Here is a 19,615-nt window from a genome sequence, read left to right as displayed (position 1 = left end):
CAGCAGGACATAAATCTCAGATATCTGAAATAAAACTCTGACGGATGGTCTTTCCATGAATGCTGAGCAGGTGTTATATATAAATTCAACTGAGGGAGGGAGCAGTGATTAATATTTGGCAAAGGGAGGTGGCATAATTGGTAACTTTCTGCCTTCTTCAAGCATGCTCATCTATTACCTAGTTTTCTATGTCTAGGGCGTTATCTCAATTGTTGCCAGTCACCTGTCAATCTCAGCAACCAATAGCAAAACACCACACTTCAGCCTTAGCCTAACATCTCGTAGCGGTCCGTTTAAATGTGCCTCTCTCTCTTTGCTTCAGTCCTGTCATACAGCTGTTCGTGCGCTCCACCACCTCCCCATCTCTGCCATTCTCTCCAGGATCTGCAGTCTATTCCCATCTGCCATCTTCTCTTCAGTCTCATCAGTAATCACCACCACCAGTGTCTGGACTTCATGGGGGATCTACATATATATGCAGCCGTTCAGAGATGATTCCTCATGGAGTTCAAGCGCCAAAGACTTTGTCATTACTAAGATTTTGTTCATCATATATTTACAATAAATATCTTTTTCTATTCACTTGTCTCTCCTGATTGAAATATTTTTAGGACACACTTAAAAATGTTGTTAACACCATATATCAAGTTCAAAGATATTTCTCTTCACAAATAATCTCTGAAATGTATTTTATATTAGTATAAATAGTATATAGTAGTAATAGTAAATAAGTATGTATTTATATACACACATACATACATATATATAAATAAATATACATGTATATATGTGTGTGTATGTATATATATATATACTCATTTCAGATCCACTTCCTGTCCCTAATGCGTTGCACCTGTGTCTCATTGTCTTCCCTCTCCTAGTGTATTTAGTCTGTGTCTTCCAGAGGTGAGAAGTAACCAAGTATTTGTACCTTGTAACTGTACTTAAAATGCTATGAAAAAGATAATTAAACATGAGTACAATAACTATTTTCAGTTTGTTTTTGCATTTTAAATCTTCCATGTATGGAGTCGGTTTGACAGCTGTCGAGCATAAAGCTGGACTTATTTATACTCAAGTATTCAGTGGAATCATTAAAGTTCAGTACTCTCCCATCCACTCAACGACAACTCAACGACGTCCACAACCAAAGAAACAGTACTGTTCTTAATGATCACTTGGTATACAGTATATGTTGAGACAAGGTATATACTGGATATAACTAATTAATTGTTTAAATTCTGAAAAAAATAATTACTTAAACGTGTTATAATAATAATAATAATTTTATTTTACTTTTAACATGCCTGGTTTCATCAGAAACGTTGACTGTGAACATATGCTCTTAAAAGAAAGCAAATAGAATTTTTTGAGTATTGGGGAAAAACACATTAGACATATTCTTCAGGAAAATATTTAGAGTGACAGAGAGAGGTGCTCATTCATGTCTCTCCTACATTAACTCAGTGATTCATAACGTCGCTAATATACATGTCAGTCCACTACTGCCTGCCAGCATGAGAGCTTACATGCTAGTTGCTAGTGTTGCCAACCGGGTGACTTTCTCGCTAAATCTGGCGACTTTCCAAATCCTATTAGCTACTAGCGACTAATCTAGCGACTTTTTCTGGTGTTATTGGAGACTTTTCTGGTGTTTTGGAGACTCTGACGTGAAAGCACGTATGAGCGATACGTGCTTCAGTTATGGCGCTTTTCCACTACACAGTTTCAGCACAACTCGCCTCGGCTCGCCTCGACTCGGCACGGTTCCTTTTCCATTACAAAAAAGTACCTACTCAACGTGGGCGGGGTCGTCATAGCACGGCTCCGCGAAACTGTCGTGACTTCGTTTTATACGCGACACAAAACACATAAACAATGGAGGACATTGAGGCAGTGGTGTACTTGCTGCTGTATGAGGCTTTCTGTCACACACAAAGCAAGAAAATTGAGCCGTATGGTTGTAACGCTGCTGCCGGTATTTAAAAATGCCGGGTTTGATTCTTGTGTGGGACGGCTCATGACTCTTCCAGCGACAACTACCAATCAGCGGCCAGCAGTGTGTCGACGTCACATTTTAGTACCGGCTCGCTTGGAACCTCACCAGAGCAGGTACTAAAAAAGGACAAGGTACCAGGTATTTTCCCTAGTGGAAACGCAAAAAGAACCGAGGCGAGTCGAGTCGAGGCGAGTCGTGCTGGAACGGTGTAGTGGAAAAGCGCCATTACTGTCCTCAACGAGCAGCAGGTGCTGCCGTGAGACCCTCCCCCATCCCAAAGCGCTCACAGGCGGTCAGGTTCACAGTAGCCTCGTGCGACAGTCCCAGCTGCAGTCAGAGCAGAGAGGAGACCCACACCACTCCACGTCCAGACTGAATCGTGCATTCGCAAAGCCGCAGCTGTTCCTGCCCTGGCTTACAGAGGGGGACGTAAACTACGTACTACGCCAAACTTTGCGATATAAAAAAACACAAGACAACAAAAAAACACACTCAAAAGGCAAAGCCTTATAACAGTTCCACCCAAAGCAAGCTGCCATTGATAAGTAAAAACATTGACTCTGCAAAAAAGGCAAATTAAGCAAATTGTGCGATGACGTCATTTTGCGACTTTTAGGACAGCCAATAGCTACTTTCCTTGCTGAGGAGTTGGCAACACTGCTAGTTGCTTTAGCAGCTAAAGACACTCAGGTGGACTGTAAAGCCATTGTTTTCTACTTTATATTGTGGTTAATAAATAACAGACACTGTGAGAGACAGTCCGGCTTGTGAATTCATCATGACCTTGTACAAAAAAGAAAAACCTTAAATCTTGTCTTACATCAGTGCCTAGAACGTCTCCTAGTTTAGTAATACAAATAGATTGTAATTAATGTTTGCTGAGGCTTTCTTTGTTAATCTTAAAAGAATGATTAGGTTAAATACCCTGCGGTTGGCACAGTGTGGGATGTGAAGAATGTGCAGCCTCTTCTGTGTAACTACACCTTGGGGCAGACTCCTGTTGGTCCACATCTTCATGATCTGACTGGTCACCAGGTGCACGGTCTGGTCACCCAATGGAATATAACATTATTGCAACAGTTTCTTGTATTTTTAATTGTGTTTTCATACAATATGACATTACATGCATTAATTGCTTAAGACTAAATAACGACGAACTATACACATAGTACATTGTGTACTATGTGTATAGTTACAAAATTAAGTGGACTTTACTTGCTGAACTTGATCATGGGCCTTCATCCTCATCTCCATATTTATCACCATTTAATGCTACTGAGAAAATACATTCAAAATGTCTTAATGCAAGTAAATTCACATTAAAAACCAAATACTTTCATGACAAACTTTTATGACCAATTTTAAACATTTTCTGCATCCCTGGATATTAAAGAAAAGTGGCTGCGAACAGATATTAACAGTACAGTTTTTACAGTTAAAACTCTTACTAGGGCTGGGTAATTGGACAAATATATCAGTCCTCCTGTGGCTACTTGTTTTTTTTGTTTGTTTTTTTACAATAAAGAATTTCTAAATAGTTTAAGACCTTTACATTGATATTGTTCTTTCCCTAATAGGTGTCTATTGCCTGTCCCTGAAGAAATATTATTGCATATTTTTCAGTTAGTCAAACAAAGCTAGACTTAGACTTAGACTTAGACAAAACCTTATTGATCCCTTTGGGCAGGTGTAGATCCAGTAGCATTACAATACAATTTGAAAAGGTAGAAAGCAGCACACAAGAAAAATGAAAAAAGAAGTAAAGGACACATACAAATAAGAAGTAAAAGAAACATATACATATATAAATACTAAGTGTTTAAAATAAATATTAAGTATTAAGTGTATTGCACTTGGACATAAGTAATGAAGTGTTTATTGCACATTGACATGAATCCTGAGAGTGTTTATTGCACATTTCACTTTTGTATTTATGGCTTAATTAATTTCCTGTTGTACTCTCCTGCTCCTCCCCTTCCACATGTGTCCTTCTGTTTACCCTCCTCCCCTCGACTGAAGAGTTGTACAGTTTGATGGCATGGGGGACAAAGGAGTTTTTTAGTCGGTTTGATCTGCATCTGAGGAGGAGCAGCCTGTTGCTGAAGGAGCTTCTCTGGTTGCTGATGACAGTGTGCAGAGTGTGACTGGCATCGTCGAAAATATGCAGCAGCTTGTCCACAGTCCTCTTCTCTGCCACTGTCACAAGAGGGTCCAGTTTCATGCCGATGACAGAACCGGCCCGTCTGATCAGCTTGTCCAGTCTGGCTGAGTCCCTCTTTGACGTGCTGCCCCCCAAGCACACCCCAGAGTAAAAGATTACACTAGCTACCACAGACTGATAAAAAAATCCAAAGGAGTTTTCTTGCAGATGTTGAAGGATCGCAGTCTCCTCAGGAAATAGTCTGCTTTGGCCTTTTTTGTAGAAGTGGTTGGTGTGAGTAGTCCAGTCCAGCTTATTGTCCAGCCACAGCCCAAGATACTTGTATGAGTCTACAGCTTCTACCTCAACCGGTCACGGCTTTGGTCTGGACTTCCCAAAATCAGTGACCAGCTCCTTAGTCTTTGAGGTGTTGAGCTGCAGATGGTTGGTGTGACACCAGACAGTAAAGTCCCTTGCCAGGCTTCTGTACTCCTCCTCTCTGTCGTCCCTGATATACCCCACGATGGCTGTATCATCCGCAAACCTCTGAATGTGACACGACTCAGAGTTATGGCAGAAATCTGAGGTATACAGTGTGAAAAGAAGAGGAGCCAGAACTGTCCCCTGAGGTGCTCCTGTGCTGCTGATCAAAGTGTCCGATGTGTCCTACGTGTAGCTCGTGGCTAATGCTGGTGGTGTGGTTATTTGACTGGCGGCAATCCTTGTGTGTTTTCTTCATTTTGTTTCATGTACACATGTATTGTGTGCTAACCAAATGCAACAACTGTGTCAAGATAGTAGTTTGACTAACTGTAAAATATGCATTATTATTTCTGCTTCACTCAGAGGCACATGAACAATTTCTTCTGGCAGAATTAGTTAATGTTATGTATTCATTATGTATTGATATCCTGATGGTGAATTCCTGATTTAATTACACAGAATACAATCAGGGTATCTTTTGAACACTGGGAATTGTTTGTTTAAAATGCCTATAGAGTGCTCCTCTCTGAAGGCTGTAATTCAAGACAGCTTTGCTGCTTGTGTTGACTACAGGCAGATAGGTGAGGAAACCCCCACTGTGGTGTAGCACGTTCCAAATGTGGTGTAGCAGCATTGACAGCCTTATTTGATTTTGATGCATTATTCATTTTTGTGCAGTGTCAGTTTAAAAAAAAAAAAAAAAAGAAAGAAAAGAAAGAAAAAAAAAACTTACTTTGGGTTCCTTAGGGACAAAAATGTTCCCATTAAAACAGAATTTTTTGATCCCACTTGCAAAATATGAGTTTTTTCCCCCACCAGATAACATAATCAGCTGTGGGTATTGGTGTCAGAATGTGGTGTGTATGTGTGTATTGAAAAATAAATGTGTGTGTGTTTGAGAGTGTGTACGTAAATGTGTGTTTGCAGCTACACATGGAGAATTTATAGTCTTGCAGGTCTACATTTATAGCATTATGTCTAAATCTGTCTTTCTCTCTATCTCCCTCTCTCACACACACAAACACACACTCACACGCACACACACCTTCACTAACAGACAATGCTATAAATGCACACATGCAACACAATACAAATTTTAACTTTAATAAACTCCATTTGTACCTGCATATACAGTAAACACATTTACATATACACACTCACACACACATTTATTTTTCAATTCACACAGACAAATTAGACTCCCACACCCATACCAACACATCCAGGTCATTTTGGATGCAACCACATTTTACACTGGTCTGCTGTGTTTCATAATACAGGACCAGCAGGACTGTGTAACACTGATTTCATTGTATTCTCCCATAGGCAAAACACAACAAACTACAATTTTGAACCCCTGGCTCCAGAATGACAGCACAGAACACAGGAATGCATGAAGTATTATATTTTGGCAGGGAGGTCAAAAATGTAGTTTTAAGGGGGACATTTTTGTCATTAAGAGTCTAAGAGGAACGGTTATTTCTATATAGTGTAGCATAGAACTATTATAAGTGATTGTTTGAAATTAAAAAATGAATCAATTGAAAAGAATATCCTTAGAGAATTTGATGCTATATGCATGAACATAGCCCAAATGATCAAGAAAATTAAAAAAGAATGAAAAGCCAAAAATGTCTTTAGTGAGGCACAAGGGTTAAAAAGAAACTAGAGAGTAAATAATACAGAGTAAATATTGTTACATTTTGAGAAAAAAGGTTTATTGAATAAACACAGTGTAAGAAAACAATTAAACAGCTAGTTCATATTTTATGAACTCATGTCAAAAGGCTCCAAAAGGATGTCTCTTATTCAGCAGCTTCAGACTAGAAAGAAATCAAGAAAGAAGATTCAGCATCTATTCTTACAATAAAACGTAAATTAAAATGGAATGAAAATATGTGCCTTGTAAAAAATTTAAATACCCCATTAAACTAAGTTGCCCACATAATAATCTTTGTAAAATATTATCACATGGTTACCTTTCCATGATCACGGCTCTTGGCTCTCAGCTTGTTGACCTGGGACTCTGCAATGTCAGCACGCTCCTGAGCTTCCTCCATCTCATGCTGGACCTTCCTGAACCTGGACAAGTGAGTATTGGCCTGCTCCTCCTGCAAAGTGTTTGGAGTTGAAGTATGTTGTATTTTTTAATTTGACATCATATTAGTATGTTTTCTTTCTGTATTTTTTGATTTGTGCAACATTCCTGTATATAAAATTACAAATCATTTGACTCACAGCCTCCTCAGCCTGTCTCTTGTAAGCCTTGACTTTGAGCTGCAGCTTATCCACCAGATCCTGAAGTCTGTGCACATTCTTCTTGTCCTCCTCAGTCTATTCAAAAGAAGCAATGTTACTGATGCTCTATAGTGAGAAAATTTCAAAACCAAGCTATCACGATAGTTTTTAGTTAAATCCAAACCTACCTGGTAAGTCAGCTCCTTCACTCTCCTCTCATATTTGCGGACTCCCTTAACAGCATCAACTCCATGTCTCTGCTCAGCTTCAACTTCATTTTCAAGTTCACGAACCTGTAATGTGATGATTCATAGTATATCAAAACCTTGTAAAGGAATTTTAGTAGTTAGAAAAGTGAATTAAGTCCACATATTGAAAGTGTGATTGACATCCTGAAGCAGATGTATTAAGAGCATACCCTTGACTCCAGTTTCTGGAGCTGCTTCTTGCCACCCTTCATGGCCAGGTTCTCAGCTTCATCCAGACGGTGCTGCAAGTCCTTGACTGTGACCTCCAGGTTCTTTTTCATCCTCTCCAGGTGAGCACTGGTGTCCTGCTCCTTCTTCAGCTCCTCAGCCATCATGGCAGCCTGAAATGATGGGCATCATACATAAACATGTGTTTTGTGAAGGGAAGTTGAATTTTATAAAAAGAAGACTCATATACAAACTCACATCAGTGATAGCCTTTTTGGCTTTCTCCTCAGCATTTCTTGCTTCCTGAACAGCATCGTCCACTTCGCCCTGAACCTGTACAAGGTCAGACTCCAGCTTCTTCTTGGTGTTCAACAGGCTGGTGTTCTGAAAATTAAAAAAGTCACCTTTCATTTTATGTTATGTATACAAAAGCTGGTATGTATACTATATTCATTCTGTAAAAAGGCATTTTCTTGTTAATTCTTGAATATAAACCTGAGAGTGAAGCAGTCCAACACGCTCACTAGCATCAACCAACTCCTGCTCAGCCACTTTGCGTCCCCTCTCTGTCTGCTCAAGAGCGGCTCTGAGCTCCTCAATCTCAGCCACCATCAGGCCATTTCTGCGCTCCACCATGGCAACCTGCTCCTTCATGTCTTCCTGTCCTCTGACGGCATCATCAAGGTGCAGTTGGGCATCCTGATAACACGTGCAAGGGTAAAAACTTAACTTTCTTTTCACTGTAAGATTTGTTTATTCATTGATCAGACAAAGCTCACCTTGAGCTGTCCCTGGATATTCCTCAGTTGTTTCTGGGACTCAGCAGCCTGCCTGTTAGCATGACTCAGCTGAATCTCCATCTCATTCAGATCTCCCTCCATCTTCTTCTTGACTCTCAGGGCATCATTCCTGCTCCTGACCTCAGCATCGAGAGTGCTCTGCATGGAGTCAGTCACCCTCTGGCTGTTCCTCTTGATCTGCTCCATCTCCTCGTCCTTTTCTGCCAGCTTCCTGTCTACTTCACCTTTGATCTGGTTAAGTTCAAGCTGAACACGGAGAATCTTGGCTTCCTCATGCTCCAGTGTACCCTTAAGGAAAAAGTTGAACGTACACTTAAAGGTTATTCTCTCAAAAAAATCAAGTAAAAAATCTAATTAATACATGCAATTTAATTAATGCTTTTACACAAGTGGTCTTTTTGTATTGTTAATTATATTTTTACCTCTGCTTCCTCCAGTGCTGACTGAATTTCAGTTTTCTCAGTCTCCACGGTCTTCTTGGCTTTCTCCAGCTCATGGATGCTCTTTCCAGTCTCACCAATCTGTTCAGTCAGGTCTGAGATCTCCTCTGTAGAATATTAAAAGCCAAAATCCAGTGCAATTAGGTATCTACATTATATGTAGAAACCACATTTTTCCACCACAAAATTTCATGACCTAGAGCTACAGAAGTCAACTAAGAAGCAGTATAATCACTACAATGATGAATTAATATTACTTTATATATAGTGTGGGATTGACTTACGCTGCAGGTTCTTATTCTCCCTCTTCATGGTCTCCAGATGATCCAGAGCCTCCTCATAAGAGTTCTTCATCTTGAACAGTTCAGTGCTGAGAGAGCGAGCCTCCTTCTGGGCTCCTTCCAGCTCTGCCTGGCCCTCCTCATATTTCTGTTTCCATTCTGCAAGGACCTAGAATTATATAGATTAATAACAATGATGAAATACCAAGACAATTTTGTGTTTCATTCAAACCGGTGTGGTTTTGATTTCCTGTTACCTTATCAAAGTTCCTCTGCTTCTTATCAAGATTGGCAGCTAGAGAATTAGCTCTCTCTACATCAATCATGAGGTCCTCTACTTCACCCTGTAACCTCTGCTTGGTCTTCTCCAGAGAGGCGCACTTTGAGTTCACAGCCTCAATGGACTCCTCAGCATCCTGCAGACGCTGGGCAAGCTTTTTCCTGTAGTGAAGAATTTGTTTACACTTAATTGCATGTTGATAGCAAAATATGTGGAAGGTTTTCTGGAAAAACAAGCAATTGAATTGGAGACTAATTTAAAATGACTTACTTGGACTCCTCCAGCTCCTCAGTGCGCTGGATAGCATCAGTCTCATATTTGGTTCTCCACTGAGCCACTTCACTGTTGGCCTTGGACATTCCTCGCTGCAGCTCAGCTTTAGCCTCTTGCTCTTCCTCAAACTGCTCTCTGAGCAGATCACAGTCATGACGGGCTGATTGAACACCGTGGGCCAGGGCATTCTTGGCCTTATGAAAAATCGAAGACATATTTCATTGACCAGATGTATCACAGAAATATGTATGTATTATTGAAGAATCATAGACATGGGTTCTTTAAAATAAAACAACTGTTTACAATACCAAGGATAAAAGTATTTTGGTGAATGTTCTTCATAATGTTTATGGTCATTATAATTTTATCTTTGTCATTGTGTATTTGGTATCATGGTAGACTTTCTGACAATATTTTTTTCTCTACCGACAACTATCATTCAACCCCTTAACCTATGTCTGTCTCTGCAATATGTGAGCTTTAACAGAGCATTTCCTCAGTAGGTATTACCTGGCTAAAGTTGAAAAAAATGGTGCATTAATATTATGAGGCAAATTTTCGATAACATTTTTTTAAAACTTCAATTTACTCTCTATTGTGGTTGAATATAATTTCTATTATATGGGTCAATGTTGTGACGCTACTTTTTTGTGTCCCTGTGTTTTAATCAAATTTAAAGGGGTTAAAGTTTTTGCTTTTGGATTATGGCGAAAATGTCACAGTAGTGTAACCATCAAAACTTGAACCAAAAAATTGCACTTGCTTAAAAAATGCTCAAAATCTCAATAAAACAGCACATCAACTAGTTTGGCATAATCTTTCATTAACACCCTTTCATATTAATACAATTACAATACAATTGTTCTAAATCTTAAATATATTTGGGGAATCATGTCAAGTCAAGTGAACCACATGAAGTGTCTCAAAGTGTAACCACCATTTAAGAAGCCATTTTGTTAAAATTGTGAAAAAAGGCCATATAACAGGAGGTGGTTTTACAGAGAAGGACCCCCGATGATCACAACTGCTCAACAATGTTAGAAGCTCTTAACAATTACTCATAATCTGACTTTTTCTGGTCTTGATCAGGTTTAGTTAGTTTACATGTCCCATGGTGTAACCCTAGAAAACACGAGAACAAGAACTCACTAAAATGAATATTTACTTTAAGAATTACATTTCAAATATTGAGACGTGCTTACACAGGTGTCAAATTCGATTTTAAAATGAAATGTCAAAATCGTATAACTGCTTACATCATTTGAGTTGATCTATCATAAAAAAACTACTTTTGAACATGTACAGTCTTTAAAATACCTAAAAATCCAATAAATCATTTAAATGAGAAATATTACTCAAACATAACATCTGTGAAATATAATTATTTACATTTCTGCTATTTCATTACTAAAACAATCAAACTAAAGAAAGAAAATGAGTTTTCCCCATTATTTTCCATCTACAAGAAAAAAGTGGCTCGTCAGAGCATGCATGAATGCTAATGCTGCTGCATGAAATAGCTGGATGGGAAGAATGTCATCACATGGCCTCAACCACCTGGCCTCTTTATAATATAATAACATGTTCTGAACCACCTGACCTCTTTATAATATAATATCATCATCTCTAAGCCAGAACCTCTGAACTCATGACGGAGGTTGTCGGATCAAATATTTATCAACTGTATTCACAATAGAAGACAACTTATGAGTTGACTTATGAGTTGTTGTTGTTGGTGTTGTTGTCAGGTGATTTTTTTCTTTGTTCTATGATAAAACACATTAGTTACATTTTAAGATTAAATTAAAATGATTGTTGTTGAAAAATGTTTTTGTTTTGTTTGTTTAGCACAGAATTTAGAAAGAAATGAAATTACAATGACAGTTTCTTGAGTGAATTTAAAATATTATATCCTAATCATTTCTTGTTCACTGAACCTGATTGTTATATAAGATTAAATTAAAATGATTGTTGTTGAAAAATGTTTTTGTTTTGTTTTTTTAGCACAGAATTTAGAAAGAAATGAGTTCATTTATTAAATGAAAAATTCAATGATGGTTTCTTGAGTGAATTTAAAATATTATACCCTAATTATTTCTTGTTGTCAGATGTTCCTTTTTCTAAACTGAAATATCATGAAAAACCAAGTTCACTGAACCTTGTTGACTGTCATATTTGATTTTCAGTGTCCATTTCTTCAACAAACAATGGTGTTTGACTGTAGAAGGAACATGGTCAGGCAGTGTATCAGATTTTTATGAAAAAAATACTGGTTACATCCATTGATGCAACCCAGTGTCCTGTTGGTGAAAGCAGTACTTTTTCCTAAAAATCTGATTATGTACAAGAAGATAAACTAAAACATGGAATACATGTAATCCACTTTTGCAATGCAACAAAAATGTTTTTTAACACATTTTACATTATTGGCCCCAATTTATTTGGAAAAAATGATTGTTTTTAGAACATGTCCGCCTCAGTATTGACAAAAAGCAATACAATGTAAATGAAAGAATACTTTAGTTTTTTTCTTTTCATTTGATGTTTTAAAATGAAGAAATTATTTTTATAGATGCACTAAATACACTGTAGGTGATTAAAATATTGAAAATGTATCATTCTTTGCTCTCTTCTTTGTGGTTACACCATGGGACATTTTCAGGAGCACTCAGTCTTACTTTTGATTAAAAAAATGTTGCAGATGTTGTCAATTGACAATGAACAAAAACATAAAATCTACATATTAATAAACCTGATGCATGCTTTTAAAACTATTTTTAAAGACGTTTTTGAATTTCTCATCTTGCCAACCCTTATTTGTCACTGACCCATATATAGAAATAATTAATTATCCTACAGTTGTTTATCATTATTTTGTGTTCAAGTTTTCAAATTTTCATTGTTTGCAATGATAATAGGAGATAAAAATGCTTTATACCTTCACTTCCTCCTCAACGTGTCTCTTCAACTCCTCAATCTGCTGAGTGTAAGCCTGTTTGCCCCTGGTCAGCTGGGAAACAAGAGCATCCTTCTCCTCAAGCTGGCGAGAAAACTCACCTGAATGACAAAATGTTAATGAGTCATTTATCAAAATGATCATATGTGGTTTTTATTACTAGTTTTTATCACAGGTGACTCACCATTCTCTGTCTGCAGTCTTGCCTTCTGTGCATTAATGTCATTCAGCTGGCGCACATTCTCATCATTTTTGGCTTTAAGCTCACTCAGCTGGTCTTCAATAGTTCTGCACATTTTTTCCAAGTTACCCTATAAAAACAAAACACGATGTATTTAGAAATATTAACATCAACAAAGCAAGTGTTTTGCATTTTGTCTAAGTTGGAGACATTTTCAAAATGATCCTATATAATCCATATTTATGAGCATAATGACAGTCAGTTATGAACTCACTTTGGATTTAGCTACAGCCTCCATGTTGCTGGAGAGATCATCAATCTCCATCTTGTACTCGCTCTTCTCCTTCTCCAACTTCTGCTTGACACGCTGGAGGTTATCAATCTGCTCTCCCAGCTCTGCAACACTGTCGGCCTGCTTCTTGCGGAGAGCTGCTGCGGTAGCTTCATGCTGGAGGGTTGACTCTTCAAGGTCACGGCGCAGCTTCTGGAACTCAGCCTCACGCTTCTTGTTCATCTCAATCTGAGCGGCTGTTGCTCCACCAGCTTCCTCAAGCCTCTCACTGATCTCCTCAAGTTCCCTGGAGAGGTCGGCTCTCTGTTTCTCCACCTTAGCCCGAGCAGCCCGTTCAGCCTCAATTTCTTCTTCCAGCTCCTCAACACGTGCCTAGGTTGGATGATCCCAATATAAAGAAGGCTTGTGAACTGAACACACTGTGAGCAGTGGTTTTTCAGTCATTGAGTATAACATTCATGTCAAATACTAACCTGGAGCTCCTTGATCTTCTTCTGAAGCTGAGCACCAAGAGACTGTTCATCCTCAATCTTGCTGAGCAACTGGCTGGTCTCAAACTCCTTCCTGGAATAGGAAAAAAGGTATTGCTGTTGTATTGCATTATGGCAATTAATCAATGTAAGGATTAAAGATAAAAACAGAATACTTACTTCTTGATTTTCTCCTCAGATTGCTGCTTGTCATTCTCCAGATCCATTATGGATTCCTGGGCCAGTTTCAGATCTCCCTCAAGCTTCCTCTTGGCTCTCTCAAGGTCCATACGGAGCTTCTTCTCTTGCTCCAGTGATCCCTCAAGCTTTTGAGATGATATTATAATGTTCACATGAGATAATGTTTTGAATTTTTATCATGGAATGTCGATTCTCACACACAAGTTAACAATACAAACACGTTATCAAAAGCAATGTTTCCTCACATCGTCCACTTGTTGTTCCAGCTTAGTCTTGGCCTTGGTCAGAGTGTTGACTTTGTCCTCCTCTGCCTGGAGATCATCCAGTGTTTGCTGGTGAGCCTCTTGGAGGGCTTTCTTCTCCTTGGTCAACTTGGCAAGAGACTCATCTTGAGATGCCATCTCCTCTGTCAGGTTTTTCACCTGAAAAAGTCGGGAAACGTGCATTATTTCCATCACTTTATACCCATATGTTTGAAAGCTAACATCAAATACATTGCCTTTTTTATTTTTATAAATACAGGATTAAAATGATTCCAACCTTGTTTTCAGTTGCATGTTTCTCCTTCTCCACTTTAGCCAAGGTGAGCTCCAAGTCATCAATATCTTTCTTCAGCTCAGAGCATTCATCCTCCAGCTTCCTCTTCTTGGCAGTCAGCTCAGCATTGATTTCCTCTTCATCTTCCAGTCTCTCAGTTGTCTCTTTGAGTTTGGCCTCAAGTTGTATCTTGCTCTTAATCAGGCCTTCACACCTTTCTTCAGCATCTGAGAGATTCTCACATTCCTACAGTATATTTTTAAGATACAGTAAATTAATAAGCAATTTATTCTCTGAATGTACATAAATAGTTTCAGGATTAATAAAAATGTGAAAATGTTAACTACAATATTCGATTAATGGAGTGTGGATATGACAGTCACTCTTGCTTTCGTATCCTACTTACCGCAGACACTTGCAGTTGCAGGTCATTCTTTTCCTGCAGCAGGGAAACCATCTTCTCCTCCAGCTCCTTCTTCTTGGCCAGAGCAGCAGCCAGGTCTGTCTGCATCTTTCCATAGTTCTCCTTCATCGCGGACAGCTCCTTCTCAGTCTCAGCACTCTTCAGAAGAGGCTTGATCTTGAAGTAGAGATTCATCCATGGCCAGTTTTTCACATTCATGAATGAACGGATATTGTACTGAATGGAGAAGATAGCTTCCCTGGAAAATTAATATGAATAAAGTGTAACTTTTCTGTAATGTTATTTCATTAAAAAAAAAAAAGAATGAATGAATAGAACAGTTCAGTGTACTGATAATCGTACCTCCTCTCCATCATCTTTACAAACTCTGTCCTCATGAGATATCCTCTGCAGAGAGCTTGAGTCATGGTCACCAGACTAGCCAGTTTTTCATCTCTCATCTCCTCCAGACCACCCAGCAGACCAGCTTTGAAGAACACCTGTGCAGTTGTTTGAAAGGACTCAGTAATCAGCGTTCATTGATACAAAAGGATATATGTACATGCCATACTTGACATTGTTCATAGAGATTAACCTTTGTGTGTCCAAACTTGTATTGAGTGTGATCCACATCAATAGAGCCTAGCAGCTTCTCAGCAGCTTTCTTGTTGTCAATGAACTGTCCCTCAGGGATGACGCTGGCATTCAATACTTTGTATCTACAAGAGAATATTGTGTTGTTACTTACAGTGACCCCACATCTTGGTGGGCTGTTTTAAACTCAACTGAAATCAACTTGATTTGCTTATATTAAATTATATCACCTCTGCTTGAAGTCACCATAGAGGATTCTGCTGGGGAAGCCCTTTCTGCAGATTCTGATGCCTTCCAGCACACCGTTACACCTCAGCTGATGGATGACCAAGAAGTTCTCCATAAGACCTGAAAGTTACAAAATAATATTCAAAATGTTTGTTTTCATCAATGTGTCACATTCAGTGTGCAACATTAGGCCAGGTGCTTCTTACCGGGGGTCTTTGTTTCATTGGGAATGAGGCAACGGACAAAATGAGGGTGAGTGCTCCTCAAGTTGGTCATCAGTTTGCCCAAGTTCTCCTGTGGATCAGCAAAATAAGAAAAATATTAGTATTTTAAGATTATGGTTTTAATAGTTTAAAGTATGAAACAATACATACCCTGAAAAGAGCAGACACAGTCTGGAAGGAACCACCCTTCTTCTTTCCAGCCTTTTTGCCACCACCACCAGCAGCCTCTGTTTTCACAAAAACATTTAATAAATAAGTAACTAAATAAGTAATTATTTTAAGTTTTCTCTGTGTAAAGGTTTTTTCTTAATTAATGGTGCGCGATTTTACATGCATGTATATTAATACAGAATAGTCAGCAGCTTTATACAAGGCCTGCATGCAGAGTAACAGACACATGGTTTCTTATTCCTCACTGCAATCTTACTGCATGTTGTGTTTCACACAGAACATATCACCTATACTGTTATTCAGAGTTTCTGATCATTCTCCTCAGGCTTATTTCTCACCTTCAGCTCCACCATGTTTTGCATACAGGAAAGCTAGAAGTTTGTTGGAGGCCTTCTGGTAGAGCTGGATAACTGAATCATTCAGGGGGTCCTTGTTCTTGTCCAACCAGCCAGCGATATTGTAGTCCACTGTACCAGCATAGTGAACCAGGGAGAAGTGAGCCTCAGGCGCGCCCTTTTTAGGCTTTGGCTTCTCAAAGGCCTTGGTCTTGCCAAGATGCTGATCATGCAACTTGTTCTTGAAAGAAGTGTCAGAGGCCTTGGGGAACATGCACTCCTCTTCAAGGATGGAGAAGATGCCCATTGGCTGAGAAAAAAAAAAGAAATTTCACATCAAAGGTTTAAATGTGGAAGCAAACATTTGTATGATTCAAGAAATCACTTTGACTTGATTGAGTACTGACCTTCTCAATAAGCTCAATGCAGGCAGCCAAGTCCATACCAAAGTCAATGAACTCCCAGATAATGCCTTCTTTCTTGTACTCCTCTTGCTCCAGGACAAACATGTGGTGGTTGAAGAACTGTTGCAGTTTCTCATTGGTGAAGTTGATGCAGAGTTGCTCCAGACTGTTGAACTGTAATTATGGTGACATAATGCGTCATAGAAAAACATTGCAACAGGATGCAACTAAAATATTCTTCAGATCACTCACATCAAAGATCTCAAATCCAGCGATATCCAACACTCCAATGAAGTACTGTCTTGGCTGCTTTGTGTCCAGCATCTCATTGATACGGATGACCATCCACAAGAACATTTTCTCATAGATAGACTTGCACAGAGCACTGACAGCATTGTTGACCTAGAAATAAAGATTTTAGAATGATCACAATCATATTTTCTTGTTAAAATGGAAATATTGCCATTTTGTTTTTCAAATATTAAACTTTCTTTATCTTACCTGTGGCACAGTCTGACCTTTAGTCACCATCTCATTTCCAACCTTGACTCTTGGGTAGCACAGAGCTTTCAACATATCCGCTGAGTTCAGGCCCAGGAGGTAGGCGATTTTATCAGCCACTGATGGAAAAACAAACTGTTAGCCATCTGTGAACTGTGATATGTTTACAAATATATGTTACATATTAATCAATGGTAGATTTTCTATAAGATATCATTATCCGAGTTACCCTCAGTGCCCTCAGGTTCAGCCTGCTCCTCACGCTGCTTCTGCTTGAATTTCATGCTGCCATGATGAATCACAGCACCAGTCAGCTTGTAGATGCCCTGCTTCTCCTCAGCAGTGAAGCCCAAAATGTCAATAGCAGTCTACATTGTACATGAAGAAGAGTTATTGGTATTTGAAAACAACTTCCCGGTTGCATTAAGCATGCAAGATATACTTAACTAAAATGTTTACTTACATCTGTTGCAATGAACTCCTCCACATCATCAATGCTCTTGACAGTGATTTCACCCTGACTGATCATTGGGTAGTCATAGGGGTTGGTGGTGATCAGAAGAGCCTCTACATGGGCATAGTAAAAATACACATCATTGCTTAGTCTTGTCTCTGGCATTATTTAAGTTTCAGTGTCAAATTTACAAAGTAACATACCCAGAAGCTGAGGTTGGTGGCCAGTCATCAGCTGATAGAAGATGTGGTAGCTCCTTTCAGCAGACAACTGGAAAGTTACACGGGACTTCTCCAGCAGATCTAAGAAAAAAAAAATTTAACCAGAGACTGTGTGATCACTCTATTACATTTAAAACTGTTACTTTATCAAAAATATATGACACTCCAGATTAATCTTGATTCAAATCATGGTTGAAACTTACAAGTTTCAATATCAGCTGAAGCCAGCTTTCCAGTAGAGCCAAAGTGGATTCTGATGAATTTACCCTAGGGAGCCAGATCATTGATAACATCAGTTTTTGTAATTTAGCAAGAATATGTCTTGAGATGTTCCCTTGATTACTTACAAAACGAGAGGAGTTGTCATTCCTCACAGTCTTGGCATTACCATAGGACTCCAGCAGAGGGTTGGCTGCGACAATTTGGTCCTCAAGGGAGCCCTGCAAGAGAGGATTTGAGTTACATGGGCTTAACATTGAAAATAACTTTCCTCTGACAAACAGTTTTATCTTAAAAGACCAATTTACCTGCATCTTTCCAGGAACTGGCTCAGCCTTCTTGGCTCCAATAGCTGCAATTGTTGCAAAGTACTGGATGACACGTTTGGTGTTGACAGTCTTTCCTGCACCGGATTCTCCACTGGGGTATAAGAGACACATTTCAACATTCTGCTTTATTATCATTATATGATTTAGCATTACATTTCTGTTGTACTTACGTGATCAAGATAGACTGGTTCTCACGATCTGACAAACAAACATAGACATTTCAAAAGAATGTCTTTTTTTGCAATTCCCTCAAAAAGCTTTTGTGTAAGCTTAATTCTACATGATTTAACACTGCTAACTTTAATTTTACCTGTGTGCATGAACTGATAGGCATTATCAGAGATGGAGAAGATATGAGGTGGTGCCTCAATCCTCTTCTTGCCTCTGTATCCTCCCACAACTACAGCATCATACACAGGAAGCCACTTGTAGGGATTCACAACAACGCAAAACAGCCCAGAATAGGTCTGTAATAGCACAAATAGAAAATAAACATAGTGTTAACGTTTAGATTCTCAGATCTAAATACTGCATTAGTTAAGTGGAAACTCACGTAGATCATCCAGGATGCAAAACGCTCTTTGAGGTTATACAACACAGTAGGCTCATTGAGGTGGGTCATCATGACCATGTCCTCAATTTTATCAAACTTTGGAGGGTTTCTGGGAAAGATTTCATCTTCTTTTACAGTGAGTTCCTGGAAAAAGAGAAACAGTAAAAGTGGTTTTCCTAAGATTTATTTTTCAAATTTAGAGTTCATCAGATGGATGTCCTTGTTAATCGTTGCGTTAGTATGAACTCAAAGCTACTAATTATTTTTTACTAATAATTTTAAACAAATGTTTATGTGAAAAAATGAGAAATCCCAACATAGTAAAGGGTCTTCATTGGAAATACACCTACCTGTCCATCCTCAGTCTGAACTGTGGCTTTTCCACCCTCTCTCTTCACAAGTTTACCCTTGAGATACATTTCTTCCTTATGCGTCACAAAGAAGGAAGTTTTGGCATCAAAAGGAGCGGCTTGAGCCTCAATCCTTTCCCTCTCTGGCTTCCGGAGGTAGATGGCCGCCGGGCCATAGCACTCCATCTCCGCATCTGTGCTCATGGTGGCACTTTAGTGGAGCCTGAAAAGATAGTTTTTAAATATCAACATGATGTAGTAATGGTCTTATATTCATCTGATGTTGGAGATTTCAACATATTTTACCTCAGCTGCTTCCAAAAACGGGTGACTGGTACAGTATTTGGTGGTGTCTTAAGATGCTATGAAAAATATCAGTAATCATGAGTACAATAACTTTTTAAAAAAATTTTTTGCATTTTAAATTTCCCTTGCATGGAGTCAGTTTGACAGCAGTCGAGCATGAAGGTGGACTTATTTATACTCAACTAATAAGTATTCAGTTGAATCATTCAAGTTCAAGACTCTCCTATCTACTCAACCCAGTGTTATGGATATAATTAATCAATTGCGTAAATTCTGAAAAACATAACTTCTTAAATTTGTTCAAAGTATTTCAAGAAAGACTACTTTGATATGCCA

At 38.7% G+C, this 19,615-nt stretch overlaps 1 protein-coding gene across 1 annotated transcript; it reads right to left on the bottom strand.

Annotated features, from left to right (window-relative positions):
* Positions 1-6,415: 6,415 nt before the first annotated feature.
* Positions 6,416-19,177, bottom strand: LOC134000302 (myosin heavy chain, fast skeletal muscle-like). Its single transcript, XM_062439674.1, has 39 exons — positions 18,974-19,177; positions 18,624-18,767; positions 18,381-18,537; positions 18,241-18,268; positions 18,024-18,161; positions 17,870-17,990; positions 17,726-17,789; positions 17,505-17,603; positions 17,311-17,414; positions 17,077-17,215; positions 16,848-16,966; positions 16,599-16,748; positions 16,350-16,520; positions 15,946-16,252; positions 15,587-15,663; positions 15,419-15,506; positions 15,215-15,332; positions 14,986-15,109; positions 14,754-14,890; positions 14,394-14,649; positions 13,991-14,233; positions 13,696-13,872; positions 13,430-13,575; positions 13,253-13,343; positions 12,762-13,151; positions 12,491-12,617; positions 12,289-12,407; positions 9,348-9,544; positions 9,055-9,238; positions 8,801-8,966; positions 8,499-8,623; positions 8,056-8,364; positions 7,772-7,975; positions 7,535-7,660; positions 7,279-7,449; positions 7,049-7,153; positions 6,861-6,956; positions 6,602-6,733; positions 6,416-6,445 (listed from the first exon to the last, which is right to left on the bottom strand). Exons 1-39 carry the CDS (start codon positions 19,175-19,177, stop codon positions 6,428-6,430), a joined length of 5,871 nt encoding a protein of 1,956 aa, XP_062295658.1. The 3' UTR covers positions 6,416-6,427.
* Between the last annotated feature and the right edge of the window lie 438 nt (positions 19,178-19,615).

The sequence above is a fragment of the Scomber scombrus genome, chromosome 18, assembly GCF_963691925.1.
Source record: "Scomber scombrus chromosome 18, fScoSco1.1, whole genome shotgun sequence".
NCBI classification, from domain to species: domain Eukaryota; kingdom Metazoa; phylum Chordata; class Actinopteri; order Scombriformes; family Scombridae; genus Scomber; species Scomber scombrus.
Note: the sequence above shows the minus strand (reverse complement) of the source record. Positions and strands in the feature narration are given on the sequence as shown.